This window comes from Anolis sagrei, chromosome X (genome assembly GCF_037176765.1).
Source record: "Anolis sagrei isolate rAnoSag1 chromosome X, rAnoSag1.mat, whole genome shotgun sequence".
Taxonomy (NCBI): Eukaryota; Metazoa; Chordata; class Lepidosauria; order Squamata; family Dactyloidae; genus Anolis; species Anolis sagrei.
In genome coordinates this window covers 83,133,461-83,160,308 of record NC_090034.1, presented here as the reverse complement: position 1 = coordinate 83,160,308, position 26,848 = coordinate 83,133,461, and the positions used below count along the sequence as shown (strand labels likewise).

General features: G+C 43.6%; 1 protein-coding gene across 1 annotated transcript in view; it reads right to left on the bottom strand.

The window, feature by feature from the left end:
* LOC132781443 (uncharacterized) overlaps positions 1-24,549 on the bottom strand; it is a 67,244-nt gene extending 42,695 nt beyond the window's left edge. Inside the window, exon 1 of the mRNA XM_067460747.1 lies at positions 24,420-24,549. Coding sequence (XP_067316848.1) covers positions 24,420-24,549 — 130 coding nt within the window. The remainder of the gene's footprint in view (positions 1-24,419) is intronic.
* Between the last annotated feature and the right edge of the window lie 2,299 nt (positions 24,550-26,848).

Sequence of the window (26,848 nt, the reverse complement as noted above, 5' to 3'; positions counted from 1 at the left end):
TTCCAAAGGTACCCATAGTTCCTACCTTACTCCGTAATTAGTAAATTCATTTTTCCACAGATTGCTTTATGAAAATGTTGTTGTTGATTCGTTCAGTCGCTTCCGACTCTTCGCGACTTCATGGACCAGCCCACGCCAGAGCTCCCTGTCGGCCGTGGCCACCCCAGCTCCTTCAAGGTCAAGCCAGTCACTTCAAGGATACCATCCATCCACCTTGCCCTTTGTTGGCCCCTTTTCCTTTTTCCTTCCATTTTCCCCAGCATCATTCTCTTCTCCAAGCTTTCCTGTCTTCTCATTATGTGGCCAAAGTACTTCACCTTTGCCTCTAATATCCTTCCCTCCAGTGAGCAGTCGGGCTTTCTTTCCTGGAGTATGGACTGGTTTGGTCTTCTTGCGGTCCAAGGAACTCTCAGAACTTTCCTCCAATACCACAGTTCAAAAACGTCTCTCTTCCTTCTCTCAGCCTTCCTTAGGGTCCAGTTCTCGCATCCATAGGTTACTATGGGGAATACCATTGCTTTAACTATGCGGATCTTCGTTGCCAGTGTGGTGTCTCTACTCTTCACTATTTTATTGGGATTGGTCATTGCTCTCCTCCTAAGAAGTAAAACGTCTTCTGATTTCCTGTTTGGAGTCCACATTTACAGAAACCTTTGCGCCTAGAAATACAAAGTCTGTCACTGCCTCCACGTTTTCTTCCTCTATTTGCCAATTACACTGTTCAACGGAGAAAAAGTTGCGGGCCTGAAAATAGTTGTTCTTTTATGATTTTGGGGTACTGAAAATGAAAATGACATTTAAAAATGTATAGTGGCTCTAGTTTTTATGATATAAGCAATCACGTGATCACATATGGTTGAAAAAATGCATGTTGCGACTTCCACTATGGAAGATTTTAGAATATTCTAGAAAGTTTGATGACGCAGTATTAGTGCCGTGTGCAAAAGCCAGGAAGCCCTATATAAGGCCAGACTTTTGAAGGTGAGGGTCAGTCAGTTGAAGACTGAGACAGTATCGTTAAACATCGTTTTACATTGTTCTTTTTACTGTAGTTATGCCTTGCACGTGTGTAAATAAAGCACTATGGAAAAAAGATATCAAGGCAAATGGACTCCGTCAATGCTGTCAGACTACTGCTGGAGCATTGTAAGAGACCATCCTTTCCTTGAATACAAAAGAAAAGTCAAGAGAAGCAAACTAAAGTCACGATTAAAGCGACATTTAAACTTTCAGACTTTTCAACTGCATTCGGCCTACTAATATAGTTTCTTGCTGCACAAACATAAACAATAGACTAATTAAATAAATATTTCTCATGTATAAACTATTGGCAATATAATTTGACTAAAATTTAGTAAATATTCATGGTTTATATACATGCAGTAAGGTTAGGCGCATTATCATAATATTAACGAATTACCTATTGTGGAGAAAATTGAAATAGCTGTTGCATAAAAACCAGAGCCAATTAACACATTTAATTATTATATTTGAATTCAGCATGTTAAATTTATTAAGAAACGGCACATTTCGTTTCCGCAACTGAGAAAAACGGAAAATTTGTAGAACAGTGTTATCCATCTGTCTGGTTGCCATAATCTTGGTTTTTTAATGTTTAACTGCAACTCAGCTTTTGCACTTTCTTCTCTCACCTTGGTTATAAGGCTCCTCAGCTCCTCCTTGTTTTGGCCATCAAAGTGGTTTCATCTGCATATCTAAGGTTGTTAATGTTTCTTCCAGCAATTTTAACTCCAGCCTTGGATTCATCAATCCCTGCACATCGCATAATGTGCAGGGATTGATCTGCATACAAGTTGAATTGGTTGGGTGAGAGTATACAACCCTGCCGTACTCCTTTCCCAATCTTGAACCAGTCGGTTGTTTCTTGTCTGTTCTTACTCGGTTGTTATACAGATTCCTCAGTAGACAGACAAAAATGAAAATATAGGTAATTATTACTTTTCAGATCAGTAATTCATTAATGAGAACAATATTCCATAGTACAAACTATGTAGCTCTCTTCATATTGCACCTGAAGAAATGGGTTTGGATGCATGAAACATTGTGCAATAATAATAATAATAATAATAATAATAATAATAATAATAATAATAATAGGGATTTAAAGATCGAACTGCAAAGACTGTCACAAGCCAGTAAAGGTGGTCTCAGTGGTGATCAGCACACTAGTTGCAGTGCCTAAAGGCTTTGGCTTGCACTTAAACACAATCGGCGCTGACAAGATTACCATCTGCCAGCTGCAGAAGGCCACCCTACTGGGATCTCCACGCATTATTCGCCAATACATCACACAGTCCTAGACACTTGGGAAGTGTCCGACGTGTGATCCAATACAACAGCCAACACAGCGATATTGTCTGCTGTGGACTCATCTTGTTGTGTTTCAAATAATAATAATAATAATAATAATAATAATAATAATAATATACTTTCATATAAATTAAAAAACAGTTAATCTTAACTAAACTTAATCGTAGCTATGTTCCTCCTTAATCGTAGCTATGTTCCTCCTCCCCTTTCCTCCTTTTTAATGCTGCAAGAGACTAAGGACTTTATCAAACAGGGAGACAATTATGGCAGACAAAAAGCACCTCTGTTTGGGATTTATTGCACAAAGTTGTATTGCATTGGGCTTGAATTGCAATCTCCTCTGTGCATTCGCTGTAGACCTTGTCAGTAATATGGAGATATAACTTACTGTACTACCAAATCAGGTCGTTGTAATGTTTCCCTCAAGGATCAATCGTCCCACATGCTTGGAACATCAAAAGGGTGCGACGGAGTAATAAGATGACGCTTGGCATTTTGTTGCGGGATTTGACTTGGAAAACATGTGCCCAGATTCTTGGCAAGACCATTAAGCATCATGGGGCAAAGAAGATAGTAGCAATGTGTGTTCCTGAATATTTGGACCTTATACTGCTGATGACTTCCATAGCACTAGGAGGGTGAATATGCTCTTGATTTTATTCCAAAATTTCAATGAACATGTTATGGAGTTTACTACAAACTTTCAATGAATACGCTTTGGATTTTAGTCCGAAATTTCAATGAAAAGTTTACAGACTTTAGTTCAAACTTTCAATGAATACTCTTTGGATTTTAGTCCAAACTTTCAATGAAAATGTTATGGACTTTAATTCGAACTTTCTATGAATACGCTTTGGATTTTAGTTTGAACTTTCAATGAAAATGTTATGGACTTTCGCTCAAATTTTCAATGAATACGCTTTGGATTTTAGTCCGAACTTTCAATGAAAATGTTATGGACTTTAGTTTGAACTTTCAATGAATAGTCTTTGAACTTTCGTTCAAAGTTTCAATGAAAACACTTTGGATTTTAGTCTGAACTTTCAATGAACATGTTATGGCCTTTATTTCAAACTTTTAATAAATATGCTTTGGTTTTTAGTCTGAACTTTCAATTGACATGTTATGAAATTTAGTCTGAACTTTCAAGGAGATGTGCAAGATGTGCAAGACTGAGCACAGCTTGGAGATCAGGTTCGACATTATAAATAGAGCCTTTACAATTCAAACCAAAACCTGGAGTGGATTCACTGCTCCTCTGCCAATGACCCACCCATCCCTGCTGCCAACAAATCCCATAATCCTATATCTACAACATTGTGGATTTTGGGAGCTGCAGTTGCACAGGACTAGCTTTCCCAAACTTAGGGCAATGAACTTCCCTTCACTGATTTTACTGTCCTCATGGAGTACATCTACACTACAGAATTACTGCAGTTTGATGCCATGCCCTGGCTCAATAATAATTGTGGGAGTTGTAGTTTGGTGAGGCACCAGCACTCACAGGAGACACTGGCTGCATATACACTGCAGAATGAATGCAGTTGGACACCACTTGAACCACCATGGCTCGATGCTGGGAAATCATGGGAGTGGTAGCTTTGCAGGACCTTTAACCTTCCCTGCCCAAGAGGACTAGTGCTTCGCTACACTACAGCTCCCATGACTCGATAGCATTGAGCCAAGGCTGTTTAAGTGGGGTCAAGCTGCATAGACTCTTCAGTGTAGATGCAAACCTTTCCATGCCATTTCCTGAAAAGCAGAGAATGAGTTCTCTCAGGCATAGATGCCGGCACCTCTGAGCTTCCTTGAGTCAGGTGCAGAGATGGGATTAGCCCTAATTGGTGGTCCTGTGCCTCTCCCCTGATTACCTGCAATGGATGGCGCACCTGCCATGTGGCCGCTAATCCCTCGGATTAGAGGGACCCCCAGCAGATGGTTCCCACCCAGAGACGTCCAACAGACCTCCCCAGCAGTGCTTTCCCCATAGAGACACACAGAGTACCCTCTCTTTCAGAAAATGTGGCTGCTGTGGCTCTGTCCCTTTCTCCACATTGCAGTCTGACACCACATGAACCATGCGAGGGAATCCCAGATTTTGTTGCTTAGACATTTCCCCTTCTCTTTCCATTACAAACTCTGAATCCAAGTTCTTTCCTTTGTCTGGAAGCCACCCTGAGTCCTCTCGGGAAGATAGGGCAGCCTATAAATAAAGCATTATTATTATTATTATTATTATTATTATTATTATTATTATCCAATCCTATGGAGCCATGGGAGGGAAAGTGATGCTAAATTTTGCTTTGCAGATGGGAGGTGGATCTTGGGATTTGCAGTTTTGAAGGGACTAGAGCTAAGGTAGCAATGGAAAATTACGGGCCAAAGCAGAGAGCTCAGACAAGTTTAAATGGGAAATAATAATAATAATAATAATAATAATAATAATACTTTATTTATACCCCGCTACCATCTCCCTAAGGGACTCTGTGTGACTTACATGAGGCTGAGCCCATAGAACAATAATAATAAAAGCAATAACAAAACAATCAAAATAAATCTCATAAACAAAAAATAAACAATAAACAGTAACAGTAACAACAAGCATTAAAAAACCTATGGCTGGGCCAAATGTGATAATTAAAAATTAAAAAATAATGCTGGGCATGAACAAGGTAATATACTGGGATAGAATTTTCGGCGAGAGATGGGGCGAGCAAACAATCCTAAATCAATGATAAAGTGCATTTAAAGGACCTATTGCTGAGAGTATTTTCTTATTCTGGGAAGGCATACTGGAACAACCACGTTTTCAGGCTCCTCCTAAAGACTGCCAAAGTTGGGGCATGTCTGATGTCCTTGGGCAGTGAGTTCCAGAGTCGAGGGGCCACTACCGAGAAGGCCCTTTCCCTCTTCCCCACCAATCACGCCTGCGATGGAGGTGGGAGTGCGAGCAGGGCCTCTCCAGTTGATCAAAGGGATCGTGTGAGTTCATACACAGAAATGCAGTCACGCAGGTAGGCGGGTCCCAAACAACAAGCAAGAGGACGGGGGGAATGCAGGAAGGGGCTGCTGAGGAAAATACTGATAAGCACTGGAGCCAGAAGGGACAAAAGGAAGAGATAGAGATGAGGCACAAATTGGAGAAAATACCCTGAAAATAGCTTGTTCACATGCTCAAAGTTTTGACCATAAAAATGAGCTGCACCCCAGAATTGTATAGCACTTTTTTCTGTTCACCCGGCAGGATGGTTTGATCAAATAAACCTGTTGAACAATCTCCTTCCTTATAGTGTTTGATTGGATAAAGAGACTCTGGAGGTTTTGGGCCCTTTGGTAAAAGAAGGACACAGCAGCACGTCCCAACATTTGGGGGGGGGGGGGTTGAGAAGAGCTCTGCTGTTTCGCCAAACAGGCAGCAGTGGATCCCACTGTTGAACAGCCCTGACCATCAAGTTCTTCCTAATGTTGAGGTGGCATCTCTTTTTCTAAAATTTAAATTCTTGGCTCCATTGTGTCCCAGTCTCTGGAGTGGTAGAAAACAAGCTTTGTCTTTCTCAGTGGGACATCCTTTCCAATATTTAAACATGGCTCTCATGTCTCAGCCTTCTCTTTCCGAAACTAAATATCCCCAGCTCCTTCACCTGCTCCTTAGAGGGATTCATAGTTTCCAGACCTTTGGTGGCCCTTTGTTGGACACTTTCCATCTTGCCCATCTCTTTCTTGAATTCCTTTCTTTAGAACTGGATGCAGGGCTATTATTCCTGGTGAAACCTGATCAAAACAGAACAGAGATGAGGTCATGTCATCTCTCCAGCTTAGACAATAATAATAATAATAATAATAATAATAATAATAATAATAATAATAAATTGACAAAAGCACGACCTGTCAACTGCAAAAGGCCACCATACTTGGATCTGTGTGCATCATTCGAAAATACATCACACAGTCCTAGACACTTGGGAAGTGTTTGACTTGTGATTTTGTGACACGAAATCCAGTATATATCTAGTTTGCTGTGACATACTGTGTTTTTATAACAGTCTAATAATAATAATAATAATAATAATAATAATAATAATAATAATAATCTTTTCATTGAGGCTCAAGGCTGGGTGCAACATAGTTAAAACAGCTAAGTAGAAGGAAGCACTACTAAAATACATATAACGTAATAATTTTGTGTAATTTTAAGAGTTTTAAGGACTTGTCATGTTGTAAATGTTTGTGATGTATCATGTCTCTTTATTTAAGTTGCTATTTTATTTTTTATTGAGTCTGTTTTTAACACATTGGATTGATTTGTTATTGTTGTTTTGGCATTGAATGTTTGCCACTGTGTTTATTTTGCTGGAAACCACCCGGTGTCCCCTGGGGAGATAGGGTGGGTTATAAATAAAGTATATTATTATTATTTGATACACAGCAAGATTAGTACACTGCAAACAAGATGACTATGCTGGATTTTGTATTTGATCACATGTCGGACACTTCCCAAGTGTCTAGGACTGTGCGATGTATCGGTGAATAATGAATGCAGATCCGAGTAGGGTGGCTTTTTGCAGCAGATGGTAATTTTGTTAGCACTGATTGTTTTTAAGTGCAGGCCAAGGTCTTGAGGCACTGGAGCCAGTGTGCTGGTCACCACTAAGACCACCTTTATTGGCTTGTGCCAGAGTCTTTGTAGTTCAATCTTTAAATAATAATAATAATAATAATAATAATAATAATAATAATTTTATCATACACACAGGTAAAATACAGCTTAAAATTTACCAATCATATTGGCATTTTTAGCTGCTTTGTCACACTCTTGGCTTATGTTCAGCTTGTGGTTTATAAAGACCCCTAAATCCCTTTCCCATTGATTGCTTTCAAGCCAGGTGTCATCCATCCTATATCCTTCCATTTCCCTTTTGTTTCCTAAGTCTAGTACCATACATTTCTCCCTGATGAAGTTTATTTGGTTGTGAATATCATTTTGGGTCCTGAACCCGTCCTTTGGGGTATTAGCTCTCCATCCAAGTTTGCAAATGAGACTCCTGAAAATATCCCCAAAGGGCCTGACACGGCACCGTTTTCTTCCCTCTGATGCTTTCACAATGCGGGGCTTTTGAAAGCCGAATGATCGCCAGCGAAAAAGGAGAAAGGGGAAGCCCCACAGGAAAGGAGAAAAGGCCCAAATTGAGGTGGTTTTCACCAGAACTGCTGAGTAGATTGAGGGGAAACCCTCAAAAAGGAAACCCAAGTAAATCCCAGCAGAGGCCAAGGAGGAAAGGCTGATATGGCAATCCAACCAAGAAGTTGCATTTCTCTTTCTGGACATGTATATGCCTCCGAGTCACTTGAGGATTTAGGGAAATTCCATGGGTTTTCTTAGACAAGGAAGACTCAGGGAATTTCTAGGTCTTGGATCCCTTTGTTTTTGGGGAGACTCTAAATCAGCATTTTTCAACCTGGGGTTTGGGATCCCGGGGGGGGGGTTGCGAGAGGGGTGTCAGAGGGGTCGCCAAAGAAAACACAATATTTTCTGTTGGTCATGGGGGTTCTGTGTAGGAAGTTTGGCCCAATTCTATCATTGGTGGGGTTCAGAATGCTCTTTGATTGAAGGTGAACTATATATCCCAGCAACTACAACTCCCAAATATCAAGGTCTATTTTCCCCAAACTCCACCAGTGTTCACATTTGGGCATATTGTGTATTTGTGCCACGTTTGGTCCACATCCATCATTGTTTGAGTCCACAGTGCTTTCTAGATGTAGGTGAACTACAATTCCAAAACTCAAGGTCAATGCCCACCAAACCTTTCCAGTATTTTCTACTGGTTGTGGGAGTTTTGGGTGCCAAGTTTAGTTCAATTCCATCGTTAAGGGAGTTTAGAATGCTCTTTGATTGTAGGTGAACTATAAATCCCAGCAAATACAACATATAATTGTCCTAATTTAGGGGTCCCATTCAAATCTATGATACTATATCTCTCGGTGTGTGAATCATATATATCTATCTATATCTATGGCTTGATGGCTCTTTGTCAGGAGGGCTTTGATTACGTTTTCTTGCCCTGGTGAAGGGTGTTGGACTGGATGGCCTTAAGAATTTTCTGTTGGTCATGGGGTTCTGTGTGGGAAGTTTGCCCCAATTCTGTCGTTCGTTGGGTTCGGAATGCTCTTTGATTGTGGGTGAACTATAAATCCCAGCAACTACAACTCCCAAATGTCAAGGTCTATTTCCCCCAAACTTTACCAGTATTCACATTTGGGCATATTGTGTATTTATGCCAAGTTTGGTCCAGATCCATCATTGTTTGAGTCTACAATGCTCTCTGGATGAAGGTGCACTACAACTCCAAAATTCAAGATCAATGCCCAGCAAACCCTTCTAGTATTTTTGTTGGCCATGGGGAGTTCTGTGTGCCAAGTATGGTTCAGTTCCATCATTGGTGGAGTTCCAATGCTCGGTGAACTATACATCCCAGCAAGTACAACTCTCAAATGACAAAATCAACCCTTCCCCAACCCCACCAGTATTAAATTTGGGCATATCGGGTATTTGTGCCAAATTTGGTCCAGTGAATGAAAATACATCCTGCATATCAGATATTTCCATTACGATTCAGAACAGTAGCAAAATTACAGTTATGAAGTAGCAATGAAAACAGTCTTATGGTTGGGTGTCACCACAACACAAGGAACTGTATTACAGGGTCGTGGTATTAGGAAAGTTGAGAAACACTGATCTAGATAATTTGGGGGGCATTTGGAGGGCATTTCCCTGACTTGCTTGGGGCCTAAGTGTGTTTCCTTTCACGCCTTGAGGACGAGGTGTCCATTTCTGTCCTGGACACTCGGACATTCCTCTCCTTGGGTTCTGGATGCCGTTTCTCGCCTCTTGTCGGCTGTATATGGGCCTTGGAGCTGAATGCTCCCGGGAATGGAGGAGCCCAGAAATTGTCCTGCATCTCAGAGGAGGAGAATGTGTCTTGGCCAAGGAGCAGCTGCCCTGTCTCAGTTTCCCTTGCATTGTGAGGCCAGCTTTATTTCCAGCTTTGAGCTGAGTCCCTGAAAGTATCTTTCCCGAACTCCAAAGCAACCCTAGTGTCCAACACCTCCCAAAGCAGGAAGAGTTGCAGTGGCAAAAACGTATGGTGTCTATTGCTACCATTCTCAGAAAGCCGGGTAACCTGGGCATTGCCATCCAAAGCAATGACCCCAAACCAGTGTTTCTCAATCTTCCTAGTGCCGTGACCCTGTAATACAGTTCCTCAAGGTGTGGTGACCCCCCAATCATAACATTATTTTCGTTGCTACTTCATAACTGTAATTTTGCTACTGTTATGAATCGTCATGTAAATATCAGATATGCCGGATGTATTTTCATTCACTGGACCAAATTTGGCACAAATACCCAATATGCCCAAATTTGAAAACTGGTGGGGTTTGGGGGGGGATTGATTTTGCCATTTTGTAGCTGTAGTTGCTGGGATTTCTAGTTCATCTACAACCAAAGAGCATTCTCAACTCCACCAATGATGGAATTGAACCAAACTTGGCACACAGAACTCCAATGATCAACAGAAAATACTAGAAAGCTTTGGTGGGCATTGACTTTGAGTTTGGGAGTTGTAATTCACCTACATCCAGACAGCCCTGTGGACTCAAACAATGATGGATCTGGACCAAACTTGGCACGAATACCCAATATGCCCAAATGTGAACCCTGGTAGAGTTTGGGGGAAATAGATCTTGACATTTGGGAGTTGTGGTCAATGGGAGTTATAGTTCACCAACAATCAAAGAGCATTCTGAACCTCACCAATGACAGAATTGGGCCAAACTTCCCACACAGAACCCCCATGACCAACAGAAAATATTATGTTTTCTGATAGTCTTTAGCGACCCCTTTGACACCCCCTCATGATCCCTCCCAAGGTCCTGACCCCCAGGTTGAGAAACGCTGCTCTAAACTCTCTTCCAACTTCTCATAGAATCATAGAGTTGGAAGAGACTGTACGCACCATGTGATCCAACCTCCTTCTGACAGGCAGGAAAAGCACAACCAAAGCACTCCTGACAGATGGCCATCCAGTCTCTGTTTAAAAACTTCCAGAGAAGGAGTTTCCACTGGACTCTAAGGTAGAGAGTTCCACTGCTGACCAGCTCTTCTTATTATCAGAAAGTTCTTCCTAAAGTTCGGGGGAATCTCCTTTCCTGTCATTTGAACCCATGGCTCCATTGAGTCCTTGACATCAAAGTGCAGAGAGATTGGGAGCTGTGAAGGGGAAGGAAAGGAAGGGGCTCCAGGCCTGATCCCTTGCTCCTGCGCCTGCGCCATGGCCAACCCCCAGCCGTGCATAGCCATGGTTTCTGCAGCTCCCATCGCCCCTGCCCTGAATACCAAGAAGGCAATGGGGAGGGGGATTCCTCCTTCTCGCTCCTCCCATCCCTTCCTGCTTTCCCTTCCCAGATCCAGACATTCCTCTCTCTGCTCTGATGCACAAGAGGATGTGCTTGGCCTGAGAAATGAGTCCAAGCAGGAGCAGAAAGACCGGGATTGCTTTGAATTAACAGGGATGGTCCTCTCTTTGATGGGGTCCCAGTCGGATTTGAGCCCCATCCACACTGACCATTTCATGCAGTGTAAAATGAAAATTGAAGAAAGTGATTTCGCTCTGCAGATTATTATTGATTTATTTACGACATTTCTACCCTGCCTTTCTCACCCCCGAGAGGACTCAAGGAGGCTTTACATACAGGCGACGATTTGATGCCTTAAAACACAATGTACACTTAAATGAATATTAAAATAGAATTAAAGGTAAAGGTAAAGGTTTTCATCTGACATTAAATCAAGTCGTGTCCGACTCTGGGGGGTGGTGCTCATCTCCATGTCTAAACCAAAGAGCCAGTGTTGTCTGTAGACACCTCCAAGGTCATGTGGCCGGCTTGACTGCATGGAGCACCGTTCCCTTCCCGCCAGAGCAGTACCTACTGATCTACTTACATTTGCATGTTTTCAAACTGCTAGGTAGACAGAAGCTGGGGCTAACAGCAGGAGCTCACCCCATTCCTTGGATTTGAACCTGTGACTTTTTGGTAAGCAAGCTCAGCAGCTCAGCAATTTAACCCACTGTGCCACCGGGGGCTCCAAAAATAGAATTAAAAAGTGGTCAAGTAGTCCCTGGTCAAAGTGGTCCCTGATCAAGTGGTCTTGGAAGCGGTCCCTGATCAAAGTGGTCCCTGGTCAAAGTGGTCGCCGGACAAGTAGTCCCTGGTCAAAGTACTCCCTGGTCAAAGTTGTCTCTGGTCAAGTAGTCCCTTGTCAAACTGGTCTCTGGTCAAGTGGTCCCTGGTCAAAGTGGTCGCCGGACAAGTAGTCCCTGGTCAAAGTACTCCCTGGTCAAAATGGTCCCTGGTCAAAGTTGTCTCTGGTCAAGTAGTCCCTTGTCAAACTGGTCTCTGGTCAAGTGGTCCCTGGTCAAAGTGGTCTCTAGTCAACTAGTCCCTTGTCAAAGTGGTCCCTGGCCAAGTGGTCCCTGGTCAAAGTGGTCCCTGGTCAAAGTGGTTCCTGGTCAAAGTTGTCCCTGGTCAAAGTGGTCCCTGGTCAAGTGGACCCTGGTCAAAATGGTTCCTGATCAAAGTGGTCCTTGGTCAAGTGGTCCCTGATCAAGTGATCCTGGAAGCGGTCCCTGATCAAAGTGGTCCTTGTTCAAAGTGGTCGCTGGTCAAGTAGTCCCTGGTCAAAATTGTCCCTGGTCAAGTAGTCCCTTGTCAAAGTGGTCCCTGGTCAAGTGGTCCCTGGTCAAAGTGGTTCCTGGTCAAAGTGGTCCCCAGTCAAGTGGTCCCTGGTCTAGTGGTCCCTGGTCAAAGTGGTCTCTGGTCAAGTAGTCCCAGGTCAAAGTGGTCCCTGGTCAAAAAAAAAAAGGCTGGGACTTAGATGAAAGGAGTCCAAAATCTAGAGAAAAATGAAATCCAAATACAGAATCTGGTCCCAAGGATTTTGGATAAAGGAGACTCAACCTGTACTAGATATCTCTTTGTGGGCCCGAAGTGAGTAAGTGGGTAAGTGAAACTACCTGAATTGGTTCAATGACTATGGGAGTCATGAATTTGCTGTGCTGCCATTTCCTTTGATCACTTTGACCCGTTTCTTGAGACACCTAAACTATATCTCCAGATGCTCAACTAAAACTTTCTGTTATTGAAAAGATGGCAATTTGGGAATGAAAGGGAAATCCTTTTTTGGGGAGAAACAACCTCCTAATTTTGATCCTGAGCTCCAGCGCTGAGCTGTTCCTGGGAATATCTGCTTCTCCCCCAGTGACTCATTGGCACCCAAATGATTAGGATGGGACCCAAAAGGGTGCCAATATCTTTCAAAATCTGTCGTTGCAGCACCATATGTTCCTGCTTTTGGCTTTTCCTGCCTCCCCACTCTAGTCTTGCCTCCAGTCAGACCAGTTTGGCGAGACTGGGGGGTGCCTCCCCTCCCAAAAAGGTGTGCAGAAACCGCCAAGTCATTTGCCCCTGAGCCCTGCTTTTCATCTCCTTTCGGTAATTGTCATTCCTGCCCAATGATGCTATTTCCTTCCCAGTTTTGAGGCCCTGCTCCTGGCGAACATACATGAACCTTCCAGGAGAGTCAATGACACTATGTAACACGATTGTTGTTTTTGGGTTATAAATGTCATTTCCTAATGGGTTCTATCGTAAAAACATGGAAAAAGTTTATGAAACTACAAAAAAATGTATTTGCGGGACATCCTGCAGTACATTTTGCTGTAGTTTTTCAATGAATATCTCACTGAGTCTCAACCAATTCAACCTAGTTTGTGGCAATCACAAAAACAAAGTTTCTGGGATAGAACAACAACTTTCAAAGTAAGTACCACACAATTAAACAGGAAATAACACTTTCAAACCAGGAACAGAGCGGTTTTTTGCAAATTTTGTTACAAATTTCGCTGCCACAACTATGTTGAATTGGTTGAGACTCAATGAGATATACATTGGCAAACTATAGCAAAATGTGCTGCATGATTCTGGGCACCACAATTCAAGAGAGATGTTGACAAGCTGGAATGTGTCCAGAGGAGGGCGACTAAAATGATCAAGGGTCTGGAGAACAGGCCCTATGAGGAGCGGCTTGAGGAGCTGGGCATGTTTAGCCTGAAGAAGAGAAGGCTGAGAGGAGATATGATAGCCATGTATAAATATGTGAGAGGAAGCCACAGGGAGGAGGGAGCAAGCTTGTTTTCTGCTTCCTTGGAGACTAGGACGCAATGGAACAATGGCTTCAAACTACAAGAGAGGAGATTCCATCTGAACACGAGGAAGAACTTCCTGACTGTGAGAGCCGTTCAGCAGTGGAACTCTCTGCCCCAGAGTGTGGTGGAGGCTCCTTCTTTGGAAGCTTTTAAACAGAGGCTGGATGGCCACCTGTCAGGGGTGATTTGAATGCAGTATTCCTGCTTCTTGGCAGGGGGTTGGACTGGATGGCCCATGAGGTCTCTTCCAACTCTTTGATTCTATGATGTCTCTCCCAGAAAAACAAAGTTTTTGCAGTTTAATAAACTTTTCCCATGTTTGTATGATAGAACTAATTAGGAAATGACATTTATAACCCAGGAACAAAACAAAAAACCCATGTTATATAGGGCATTTCCAAGCAGCACTAAATCAAGGTGTTTTAAACAGGGGGGAAAACTCCCAGGATTTCAGAATAGGTCCAAATACAGACCTGTTAGTCCCAGGATTTCTGCCTCCATTGTCCAGACTTGATGTTTTTGTTGTGAGATTTAGAGGCTCCCAAGATGGACTTGCAGAACTTCCGCTGAAAATTTAGGTAGGTTTTTTTAAAAAAAAACCTCTCAAGATGCGGATATGTGGAGATTTGAATATGCGAATCAGTGCAAAAGTTCAGTTTTTTATCCTGGTCAGAGAAACCGTGCCCTCCAGGCGTTTCATGAAGTATCTGCCACACAAACAAAGTTGTCCAAGTCAGTACTGCACTATCAAATAGGAAAACACACTTTCAAGCCAGGAGCAGAACTTTGTCATTATAGACACTTTTTAGAGCCAGGCTGCCTGGCCATCTGTCCAGATAGATATGGTTGTGTACTTGTGGCATCAAACAACAGGGTCCTGTTCCTGGGTTATACACGGCTGTTCCTGATTGCTCTTCTTGTGAAAATATATACAACATTGACCGGGGGGGGGAGGGGGCACAACTTTGTCATGGCCAGAGAAAACGTGTCCCCCACATGTTTCATGCCGTTTCTGGCACACAAACAAAGTTTTTGCCTTCAACTCAAGCGTCACCTTCCTTTTAGGAACCGACCAATCAGGAACAAACATCTAAAACCTGGGAACAAACCGAGATAAAAAAATCATATGATTTCTAATTGCAGGGACAAACAGACATGCAAAGATGTCAAGAGCAGGGAGAAGGATAACTCCATCTTCTTCCTGAATGAAGACTCTGATATGTCAATTTGGGTGCATAGTTTGGGCATGTGAGCAGGGCATAGCATTGGCATCATCGCAGCACAGAAGTATCACTAATGGCATCAGGCAGATGTGGGTTGCACTGGGGCCAGAGACAAATTCCTCTCTCAGAAATCTCCACCTCTGGCCTGAAAGCCCAAAAGTGTAATATTCCAGCACATGGAAATCTCATGTTTATGCCTTTTGTAGCGATTGCTTCCATGTTTACAGAGAACGGTGTCTGGCCACCCTCCTGTTTGCTGCAGAAGCTCCTGGGGTAAAGGTACTCTCTGGACGGGCCCATAGTGTAATCGAACTCTACCCAAGTAACTCCAATCCCTGCACATCCCAATTACTTGTAATTTTGAGACAGAAGGTAGAAGATAACCAAGACATTTTGGGCTTTCAGGATAGAAGTAGGGATTTCTGAGAGAGGAATTTGTCTCTGGCCCCAATGCAACCCTGATGCCATCAGTGATACTTCTGGGCTGCGATGATGCCGATGTTATGCCCTGCTCACATGCCCAAACTATGCACCCAAATTCACACATCAGACTCTTCATTCAGGAAGAAGATGGAGTTATCCTTCTTCCCGCTCTTGACATAATGATTTCTAAAAGTAAGACCCAGTCAGGACAAAATCAGTGGCTGCAAGTGTTGCCAAAGCTGTCTTTTGGAGAGGAGTCACTATCGGCCAACTCCCGGGGGTTGAAGCGGTCATTTGTGGAAAGCGAGGCTTACTCTTTTTGCCAAAGAGGAAATGAGGCGGGGGATGCGAAAGGGACTCGGTTCCCTTGTTTTGCGTGGGATTTCCTTTCCTTTCCAGAGCAATTGAAAGAGAGGAAAAGAGGGCAAGGAGGAAGGTTACCTAGTAATCTGCAACAACGTCTAATGAACGTTGCTGTTGCTGTATGCCTCTGAATCTTTTCTGAGTTATGGCGACCCCAAAGCAAACCGATTGTGGGGTTTTCCTGGCAGAATTTGTTCCGAAAAGGTTTGCGATGGCCTTTCTCAGAGGCTGAGAAAGCGTGACTTACCCAAGGCTACCCAGGAGGACTTCAAAGCTGAGTGGGATTCAAACCTAAGTCTCCCAATGACAAATCGTGCGGATTCATTTTTGCTGACTAGGGGCAACTCTATATCAGTTTTTTTTCAGGAAGATTTGTTCAGCGTTGGCCTTCCTCTGAGGCTGAGAGAATGAGACTTGCCCAAAGGCTTTCCATAGCCAAGTGGGGATTTAAATATGGTTTAGGTTCAGATTTAAATCCCCATATTTTTGAAGTTCAGATTCAAAACAAACAAACAAACAAAACTTTATTTATATACCGCTCTATCTCCCCGAGAAGTCTCAGAGCGGTTTCCAAGTAACATCATCAATACATACAAACTAAACAACATAAACATAAAATTAACAAGACTATATAAAAATCACAATAGCACTTATGTATTTAAAATAATCCTGCCTGTTGAAGGCAATTTAAAAGGCCAGGCCAAGGCTAGTGCAATTTGTAGAGGGCCTGGGAAATTAGGTGCAATGCTGTAGCAGTCAACAACAATAATAGGTACAGTCTATGGCTGTTCATTTCCGGGGCCTAATAGGAGGAAGTGACCTGGGTAATTGGTAGAAAAAGATATGGCCATATTCAACAGTATCTGGGGCTGTATTCAACAATGGCTTCAAACGACAAGAAAGGAGATTCCATCTGAACATGAGGAAGAACTTCCTGACTGTGAGAGCCATTCAGCAGTGGAACTCTCTGCCCCAGAGTGTGGTGGAGGCTCCTTCTTTGGAAGCTTTTAAACAGAGGCTGGATGGCCATCTGTCAGGGGTGATTTGAATGCAATATTCCTGCTTCTTGGCAGGGGGTTGGACTGGATGGCCTGTGAGGTCTCTTCCAACTCTTTGATGCTATGATTCTATGATCTCAAAAGCTTGTTTAAACCACCAGGTCTTCAAGCTATTACAAAAGGAGGGGAGGGATGGGGCCTGTCTTATTTCTCTAGGAAGGGCGTTCCAGAGGTGAGGGCCACCACCGAGATGGCCCTCTCTCTTGTCCCCACCTACCATGCTTGTGACGGTGGTGGGAGCGAAAGGAGGGCCTTCCCGGAAGATCTTAAAGTTCGTGCTGGTTCATAGAGGGAGATGTGATCACAAAGATAGGTGGGGCCCCAACTGTTTAGGGCTTTATAGGTTATAACCTGCACCATGAATTTGGCTTGGCAACTTATTGGCAGCCAGTGAAGCTGTTTTAAAAGGGGTGTTGTATGCTCCCTATAGTTTGCTCCAGTAAGGAACCTGGCTGCTGCCTGTTATACCAGATGGAGCTTCCAGGCCGTCTTCAAGGGCAGCCCCATGGAGAACGCATTGCAATAGTCCAATCTGGGCTATGTGATTTATATTCAGATGCAAAACTCTATACAGTTGAGGTTCAAATTCAAAACCCATATGTTTTTGATCGCATTCAAAACCCTATATAGTTGAGGTTTCCAAAATCCCTTTCTTTCCAAAATCCTAGTCCAGGACTCATATGCCCAGGGGCGGCTCGTCCATTACGCGAAGTAAGCGGTCGCAGAACACTTATTTTGCCAGGGACGCAGAGGCGCCTCTGTAAATGCCCCTCGACCGCCACTTGAGGAGCGCCCCCTCAGCTCACAACAGCCCTAGCAGTCCGGGGGGAGCCTAGGCTTTCTTGCCTCGCTGCCGGGCGATCCTCTTCCCAAAGGGGCCGGGCCCTTGAGCCTCACCTAGCCCCTCTCGTTCCTGCTCCACCCGGCCACCGGGTGCGCGAGCAGAGCCGGTGCTCAATTGTTCTCCGCGTTCAATCCCTTCCCCATGACCGGCTCCCTTTCCCGATCCCCCGGCTCTCCACCTCTCCTCTCCCCAATCCACGGGTGGGCCAAGAGGCAGAGCCACCGCGCCTGGCCCGCTTCGGGTCTGGAGGCGTGTCTGAAGACCCCAGCGTGCACACCAAAAGTCGCCTCTTCTCTTGACTTTCTCTTCAGCCATTGGGACGAAGAGAGAGAGAGAGAGAGAGAGCTCCTCCGGCTGGAGGTATCTCCCACCTCCGCTCCCTCCTTTGTTTTTGCGCCTACCTTCAGGAAAGGTGGGCATCTCCACCTCTCTCTCTCTCTCTCTCTCTCTCTCTCTCTAGGTCCCAATGGCTGAGGAGAAAGTCAGGAGAAGAGGTGACTTTTGGTGCACAAGCCAGGGTCTTCAGGCACGCCTCCGGACCCAAAGCGGGCCAGGCAAGGGAGCAAATGCGGCAAGTCTAGTTACTGGGATGTATAGTTCACCTACAATCAAAGAGTATTCTGAACTCCACCAATGATGGAATTGAACCAATTTGAACCACGACAAACAGAAAATATGTATATATCAATGATTGGTTGGGGGGGGGGGGGAATACTGTTTGCTTACCATTGAAAATTACCTAGGGCCGCCTCTGCATATGCCTTACTATGTTTGAGAGAGACATACACAGATACAAATATAGGGCTTTGTGGCAAGTTCTGGATTTTAATCCTGCAAGTGGCAGCTTGTGTGTGGCCCCAGATAGCTCATGCCCTTTTGCTGCCATTCTCTTCCCCTTCCTTTGCAAGCCACCAATGGGTTTCCAGTGTCCTCCCTCTAACATGAAAGCCAAGCATAGCACCCATCCGACAATTCCCACCAGTTGAGAAAGGGGTTGGCTCAACCCCAAAGAGGCACAAAAGGGAGAGGCGTGAGTCACTTGCACATCAGCCCAAGAGGCCAGATTTTCAAAGGGATGAGTGTCAGGGGATTATTATTTGTGCTTTGCCTTTCACAACCAGAGACGGAGGAGCCACAAAAAATGGGAAGGAAAACACAAAGAAGGAGGGATGAGCTCTTGCTTGGGAGCCCTGTGACATCTTCTAGGCAAACACACATGTATGGAGCAGGAAAAAGTGGCTTTGCATTGGTTATCTGCAGGTCTTGAAACACAGATTGAATAGGCATCTGTCAGGAGGGCTTTTTTGGGCGTGCCTGCATCTCGGCATGGGGTTGGAAGAAGGGCAGAAGATGCCATAGACCTTGTAAAATGACAACGCAGATCCCAGAGCATTGAGCCGTGTGTCATTTCAAGGGGTGTCAACAAAACTGTTGCCTCACCCTTAGCCTTTCAAATTGTCTGAACCTCAACTGTATAGGGCTTTGCATCCGGATCTAAACAATATAGGGTTTTGAATCTGAAGCTCAACTGTATAGGGCTTTAAATTTAAACCTGAACCATATAGGGCTTTGCATCTGAATCTAAACCATATAGGGTTTTGAATCTGAAGCTCAAGTGTATAGGGCTTTGCATCTGAACCTAAACCATATAGGGTTTTGAACCTGAACCTAAACCGTATAGAGTTTTGCATCTGAATGGGGTTGGACTCTATAATCTTTGGATTCTATGATTTAGGGTACATTGCACTATAAAAAATAATATAGACTGACAGGGAATTATGGGAATTGAGATCCAACAACACCCAAAGGGTCCTGGGTTTCTATTGGCTGATGAGGGATGATGGAGATTGGAATCCAACAGCATTCACTGGTTTCTCCGCCCTTGCATAATCACTTGCAGGGACCTAAATCTGATGCAAAATTGATGCACCTTTCGGGAGTTGTAGTTTTACAAGATCTTCGGCCTTCTCCGCTGGTGCCTCAATAAACTACAAATACCACAATTCCATAGCATTGAGCCAAAGCAGTTAAAGCATGAATTCAACAGTGTAGATGCACCCTAGACACAATGGGGCAGTGGATTCAAAGGATGGGAAATTCTGGATAAATGCAAGGAAGATCTTCTCAATGGTTGGAGCTGTTTGACCATGGAAAATGCTGCCTGAGAATCCAGTGGAGCCTCCGTCTCTGAGGGCTTTCAACCAAGGTGGGGTGGCCAGCTGTCGGGAGGGCTTGGATTGTGAAAGGAGTTTGATTGAGATCTCTTCTAACCCTAGGATTCTGTGAGTCAAAGAAATAGCAGGGTGCTACTTACAACCGACGTTTCATTGTCTTGCATTATGACTTCCTGGGGTTGGACTGAATGGCCTTTTGGGTTCCCTTCCAACTCTATAATTGGCCCATGGGCTGGACTTTCGCCATCCTTTCCATAGACAATACAAGTTAGACCCACATTATTGAACACACCTCTTTACCTTTTCTCTCCTGAATCCTAGGAAGGAGGGATAATGAGTCACAGCCTCCTGTCCCATAGACCTGAGTCACCTGGCACCAAATCCAGGTGAGAGTCGGAGAAGGAAGAGGAAGCCAAGGAAAGGTGAAAGAGAGGCCAGGTAAGCTGAGACAGGTGAGAAGCCCCACCCATAAGGGATGGAGCTGCTCTCAGCCAGGTGTTTGGGCAGCCAGCCTCGTGGGTGCATCTGCCCTGTAGAATTAATGCAGTTTCGACCCATCTTAGCTGCCGTGTCTCAGAATCCAGTCGTAGTTCGTCGAGGCCGAGAAGACCAATGAACGTGCCAAACTACAACTCCCCATTGCAGGATTTGGAGTGTTGGATAATGGAGGCACAACCTGTAACTCAAGAATGCCTGCCATGCGGATACTCATCGTATCCTACAAAATTGCATCCAAAATAAGGTTGATGCACGGATGCAATGGCAATTGCAGAGAGATGTGTCTACACTGTCGAATGAATGCAGTTTGGCCCTACTTTAACAGCTGTGGAATCCTGAAAGTTGTAGTTTGGTGAGGCACTGGTACTTTTATGAAGAAAGAGTTAAAGACCTTAGAAAACCACATCTCCCAGGTTCCATAGCACTGAGCCATGGCAGTTTAAATGGTGCCACACTGCATTCTTTTCACAGTGTAGGTGCAACCAATATCTCATCAAATAATAATAATAATATCTATCAAGGCAGCTAACGGTTAAATACACCTAAGACAAATCCCCAAACTACAACTCCTACAATCCCATAGCATTGAGCCCTGGCAGATAAGGGAGTATCAAAAGCCATCTATTCCATAGTGTAGATGCAACCGAAATCTCACCAATTGTGTTGTTGTTGTTGTTGTTGTTATGCCGCCTTTCTCTCCATAGGGCCTTAAAGTAACTAATAAATAACCACACCTAATAAAAAACCAATAACTACAACTCCTACAATCCCATAGTACTGAGCCCTGGCAGATAAAGGAGTATCAAATGACATCCATTCCATAGTGAAGATGCAACTGATACCTCACCAATTGTGTTGTTTGTTTATTTATTTATTTGCGACATTTATATGCCACCCTTCTCATCCTGAAGGGGACTCAGAGCGGCTTACAAGATATATATACAAACAATATACTATATTATTAGCATAGTAGAATATCAGTATTAAATATGACAATATTGTACTATACCGTTATATTGTAATATTATTACTAATATTACATGTAATATAAATATATAATTACAATATCATATTATTAGTAGTAGTATTATATTGCATTACATCATAATATTATAAATATTATATGTATATACAATATATTATATGATATTACATTATATTATTAGAATAGCACAGGAGACAAGGTGAAACTGTCTTCTGCCCCCCTCTCTCAGCAGTTGGTTGTTGTTGTTGTTGTTACTATTATTATTATCCCACCTTTCTCAGTCTATAGGGAATTACGGTGACTAATAAATAAACACACCTAATACAAATCCCAAAACTACAACTCCTACAATCCCATAATATTGAGCCCTGGCAGATAAAGGAGTATCAAAAGGCATCTATTCCATAGTGTAAATGCGACCAATATCGCACCAACTGTATTGTTGTTGTTGTTGTTATCCCGCCTTTCTCTCCATAGGTTCTTAAGGTGACTAATAAATAAACACACCAAATACAAATCCCCAAACTACAACTCCTACGATCCCATAGTATGGCAGATAAAGGATTATCAAAAGGCATCTATTCCATAGTGTAGATGCGACCAATATTGCACCAACTGTATTGTTGTTGTTGTTATCCCGCCTTTCTCTCCATAGGTTCTTAAATTGATGAATAAATATACACACCTAATATAAATCCCCAAACTACAACTCCTACGATCCCATAGTATGGCAGATAAAGGATTATCAAAAGGCATCTATTCCATAGTGTAGATGCGACCAACATTGCACCAACTGTATTGTTGTTGTTGTTATCCCGCCTTTCTCTCCATAGGTTCTTAAATCGACTAATAAATAAACACACCTAATACAAATCCCCAAACTACAACTCCTATGATCCCATAGTATTCAGCCCTGGCAGCTAAAGGAGTATCAAAACGCATCTATTCCATAGTGTAGGTACAAAAATATGTCACCAATTGTATTATTGGGTTGTTGTAGGTTTTTCCGGGCTATATGGCCATGTTCTGGAGGCATTTGTATTGTTGTTGTGTTTTTTTTTTTTTGCTGTCCCGCCTTTCTCTCCATAGGGACTCAAGATGCCTAATAAATAAACACACCTAATATAAATTCCCAAACTACAACTCTTACGATCCCATAGCATTAAGCCCTGGCAGCTAAAGGAGTATCAAAACACATCTATTCCATAGTGTAGGTGAAACCAATATCTCACCAATGGTATTGTGGTTGTTGTTGTGGTTGTTGTTATTATTATTATTTCACCTTTCTCTCCATAGGGACTTAAGGTGACTAATAAATAAGCAAACCTAATACATATCCAAAAACTACAACTCATACAGTCCAATAGCACTGAGCCCTGGCAGTTAAATAAACATAATGACAAGTGGTGTCAAACTGCATCCATTCCACAGTGTAGATGCACCCTTGGATGCCTCGCTCTCCAAAACCTGAAATCTCAGCATTGGGAGCCCATTCCTCTTTTTATATTGGCTTTATGGGGGAATATTTTTCCCCTTTTGTATCTCTCCTTGCCTTTGCTTGCAACCCCATCCCATTCTTTTGTCCTGATGGAAGGAAAGGGATATAGGATGCGCAGCAACCCCCCTGGTGATAGTTTGGGTGGGGGGGTGCCTGACGACAGCCGTTCCCATGGGGACCACAGTAACCTTTCCCTTCCGTCCCCATGGCAACTATTCAGGGGCTTAGAAAGCTTCCTTGTCTGTGTGTCGCCCCCCCTTTCCCTCCCCATCCAGCAGAGAGAGCATCAATGCCATCAATGCAAGGAGACAGACATGGCGGCTGTGCTTTGGAGCAAGGCCCAGCTAGCAGATCTGGCCCTTTGGGGGGGAAAGCAAAGGCTGGAAATAGTGGATGTATAATAACAATAATAATAATAATAATAATAATAATAATAATTCAATTTCCTAATGTTTTCCCTCCTTTACATCATGCATGGGAATTAGGCCTCAAAGCTGCGCATGTAAATGCTGATTTCGCATTGGAAGAATGCTCCAAACGTCGTGCCTTCCAACGGCTCCTGTTTGGCAGCGGCAGTCCCAATTAACCCTCAATAATAATAATAATAATAATAATAATAATAATAATAATAATATATTATAACTTTATTTGTACCCCGCTAGCATCTCCCAAGGAAATGCTAAAAAAGAAAAAAAACAACAAGTATGGATTGTCCATGTTGCAATCCCAGGCGACATCAGGATTGATGAGAAGCGATTGGAAAAGCTGATGCAATACAAGGGTTTAAAGTTTGAACTGCAAAGATTCTGGCACAAGCCAGTCAAGGTGGTCCCAGAGGTGATCGGCACACTGGGTGCAGTGCCTAAAGACCTTGGCCTGCACTTAAAAACAATTGGTGCTGACAAAAATCACCATCTGTCAGCTGAAAAAGGCCACCTTACTGGGATCTGCACGCATTATTTGCCGATACATCACACAGTCCTAGACACTTCGGAAGTGTCCAATGAGTGATGAAATACCAAAGCCAGTATAGTGATCTTGTTTGCTGTGTACTAAGCTTGCTGTGTATCTAATGATGATGATGATGATGATGATGATGATGATGACGACACTATGTAACATGATTTTTGTTCCTGGGTTATAAATGTCATTTCTTAACTGGTTCTATCATAAAAACATGGAAATCCAAGTTTATTAAACTGCAAAAATATTGTTTTTGCGGGAGGGACATTGTGCTGCACATTTTGTGATAGTTTTTCAACAAATAACTCATTGAGTCTCAACCAATTCAACTTCGTCTGCGGCAGCCACAAAAATGAAGTTTCTGGACTAGCACAACTACTTTCAAAGTAAGGACTGCACAATTAAACAGGAAATAACACTTTCAAACCAGGAACATTTTTTCCCCAAATTTTGTTACATAGTGCTATAACTCAGGTGTGTAAAGAGTAAGCATTTTTGCACCATTCGGTTAGTTAAAATCTAAACGTGATAGATAGGTGTCATGTTTATTGTGATGTCTTTGTATCGGGGGAAAGTCAGGGGCAAAATTAAGTCAATAATGAACTAATAATAATAAGCCAAGCAAGTAAATGACAGCTAAGTGGCTAAAGGAGTGGATGGTGGCCACATTTCCTTTTTGGTGGTCATTCTTACTCCAAGGCCTTTGCAACTCGTTCAGACTTTGAAACATTCAGCAAAATAGTCCTTTAAGGAGGATACAACCCTTAAGGTCTTTTGATGGCAATTGGGACTCACCAAAAGCGATCTCTCGGTACAAGTTCATGCTCTCGAAAGGTGACAAGTGTTCTTCTTCCCGGAAGGCACTTGTGCAAGAACCCTTTGCCCTTTGGGGTTTCTCATACAGCCAAGCCCTCCGCCGCTGCATATCCTGACAGGCAAGGACTGAGTTTGGGTTCCAGACGGGTTGCAGAACGGGTTGATCCACTCATTAGATTGAGACACCTCTCCCTGTCCCAGGGATTGTAATAAAAAGCTTTAATTACAAAATCAGGAGTCTGGAGCAAAAGGGGGAGATGTTTGCCGCCAATGCAAGACTGACATGTTGGATCAAGCGCATGGCGGCTGGATGGATCCGTCTGGGAAGGATATGGCCCCGATCCAAATGCATGGAGCCTTCAATGCAGAAGGCCAGAGCGCTCAGTCGGGGGCAAAACAAAGGCATTGCAGTCCCAAATAGGCACCCATCATGATCAGCTGTACATACTGGTAGGGTGTCAAGGGGCTTGGCATAGGATGATGGGAGTTGTAGTTCACCCACCTCCAGAGAGCACTGTGAACCCCACCCATGATGGATCTGGGCCAAACTTGACACACAGAACCATCACGGCCAACTTAAAATAGTCATGGTTAGGGATTGACTTTGGATGATAGGAGCTGTAGTCCACACACATCCAGAGAGCACTGTGATCTGCACCAAACCTGACACTCAGACCCATCATGACCAACTTTGCATACAGTTGGGGGGAGGGATTAGGGGGAGGCCAGGGGATATTACCCAAGATGATGGGAGTTGTAGTTCACCCACATCCACAGAGCACTGTGAACCCTACCAATGGATTTGGACCAAATGTGGCACACATACCTAAAAAAATGGAGAGGTTGGGTGGGATTTACCTTGGATGATCGGAGTTGTAGTTCACCCACATCCACAGAGCACTGTGAACCCTACCAATGGATTTGGACCAAATGTGGCACAGAGACCTAAAATAATGTAGAGTTTGGGGGGGGGGGATTTACCTTGGATGATGGGAGTTGTAGTTCACCCACATCCATAGAGCACTGTGAACCCTACCAATGGATTTGGACCAACTGTGGCTCACAAACCTAAAATACTGTAGAGGTTGGGGGGGGGGGGATTTACTTTGAATAATGGGAGTTGTAGTCCAGCCACATCCAGAATGCACGGTGAACCCCACCAATGAGGGATCTTGACAAAACTGTGCACACATACTCACCACAGTCCAATTTAAAATACAAATCTTTTGTGTCATGACATGACCATTGGACAGAGACATATTGTTCCACTGTGCCCCAGTTTCTGGAGCAGCAGAAAACAATCATTGCCCCCTCTTCAATAAATATGTATGTATGTATAAAATAATAATAATAATAATAATAATAATAATAATAATAATAATAGCATTTCTTACATGCCTCAACCTTCTCTTCTCCGTGCTAGAAACCCCCAACTCATAGATGTATGGTTTCCAAAACTTTGGCCATTTTGGCCATTCTGCTCTGGACACTTTCCATTTTCTCCATTTCCTTGTTGAATTGCTTTGTCCAGAACTCAATGCCGTCTTATTCCCGATGAGCTATATTACTTCCCTTGATCTGAACCCTATCCTTGTATGGATGCAGTCTTGAATGGCATTGGCCTTTTTCACTGCCGCATCACACTCTTGGCTCATGTTCAGTAGTATATATTCCTATCGTCAATCCATAGCTACATCACTTCCATAGGTCTGGACCCTATCTTGTATGGATGCATCCTAGAATGGCATTGGCCTTTTTTGCTGCTGCATCACACTACTGGCTCATGTGCAGCTTTTATGGCATCTTCCTGACACGGCAGACAGGGGTTGGACCGGATGGCTTTTGGGTATCTTGATTCATGTTCAGCTTATGTTCTGCTAAGACACCTAGGTCCCTTTTGCGTGGATTACTGTCCCACATCCTATATCCATGCATTTCATTTCCGCCCTGCATAAGTGTGGTACCATATGTGCCTCCCTTTCTGGACTTCTTTCAGAGCAGCTGCCAGGATTGTGACCACATGGGGGATTGTGGTTATGGCGACACAATGGGTTAAACCCTTTCTTGGCAGGACTGCTGACCAAAAGGTTGGTGGTTTGAATCTGGGGAGCTCTTCCCATGTGGGGACATGAGAGAAACCTCCCACAGGATGGTAAAACATCCAGGTGTACCCTGGGCAACACCCTTGCAGATGGCCAATTTGTGCCAGTTCCCCATGATGTTTGCTGGAACCAAAGTGGCTTTCCCCAGTCCCTCATCCCTTCTTTCCTCTTCTCCTTCCCGCAGCCGTTGCCACTTTCCCTCTTCTGCTCATTGACCGTAAGAAGGCCCTCCTGGCCCCTCCTTCCTAGGATGGCTTTGCCAGAAGGATGCCATCTTTACGACTGAATTTCAGAGTTGGAAACAGG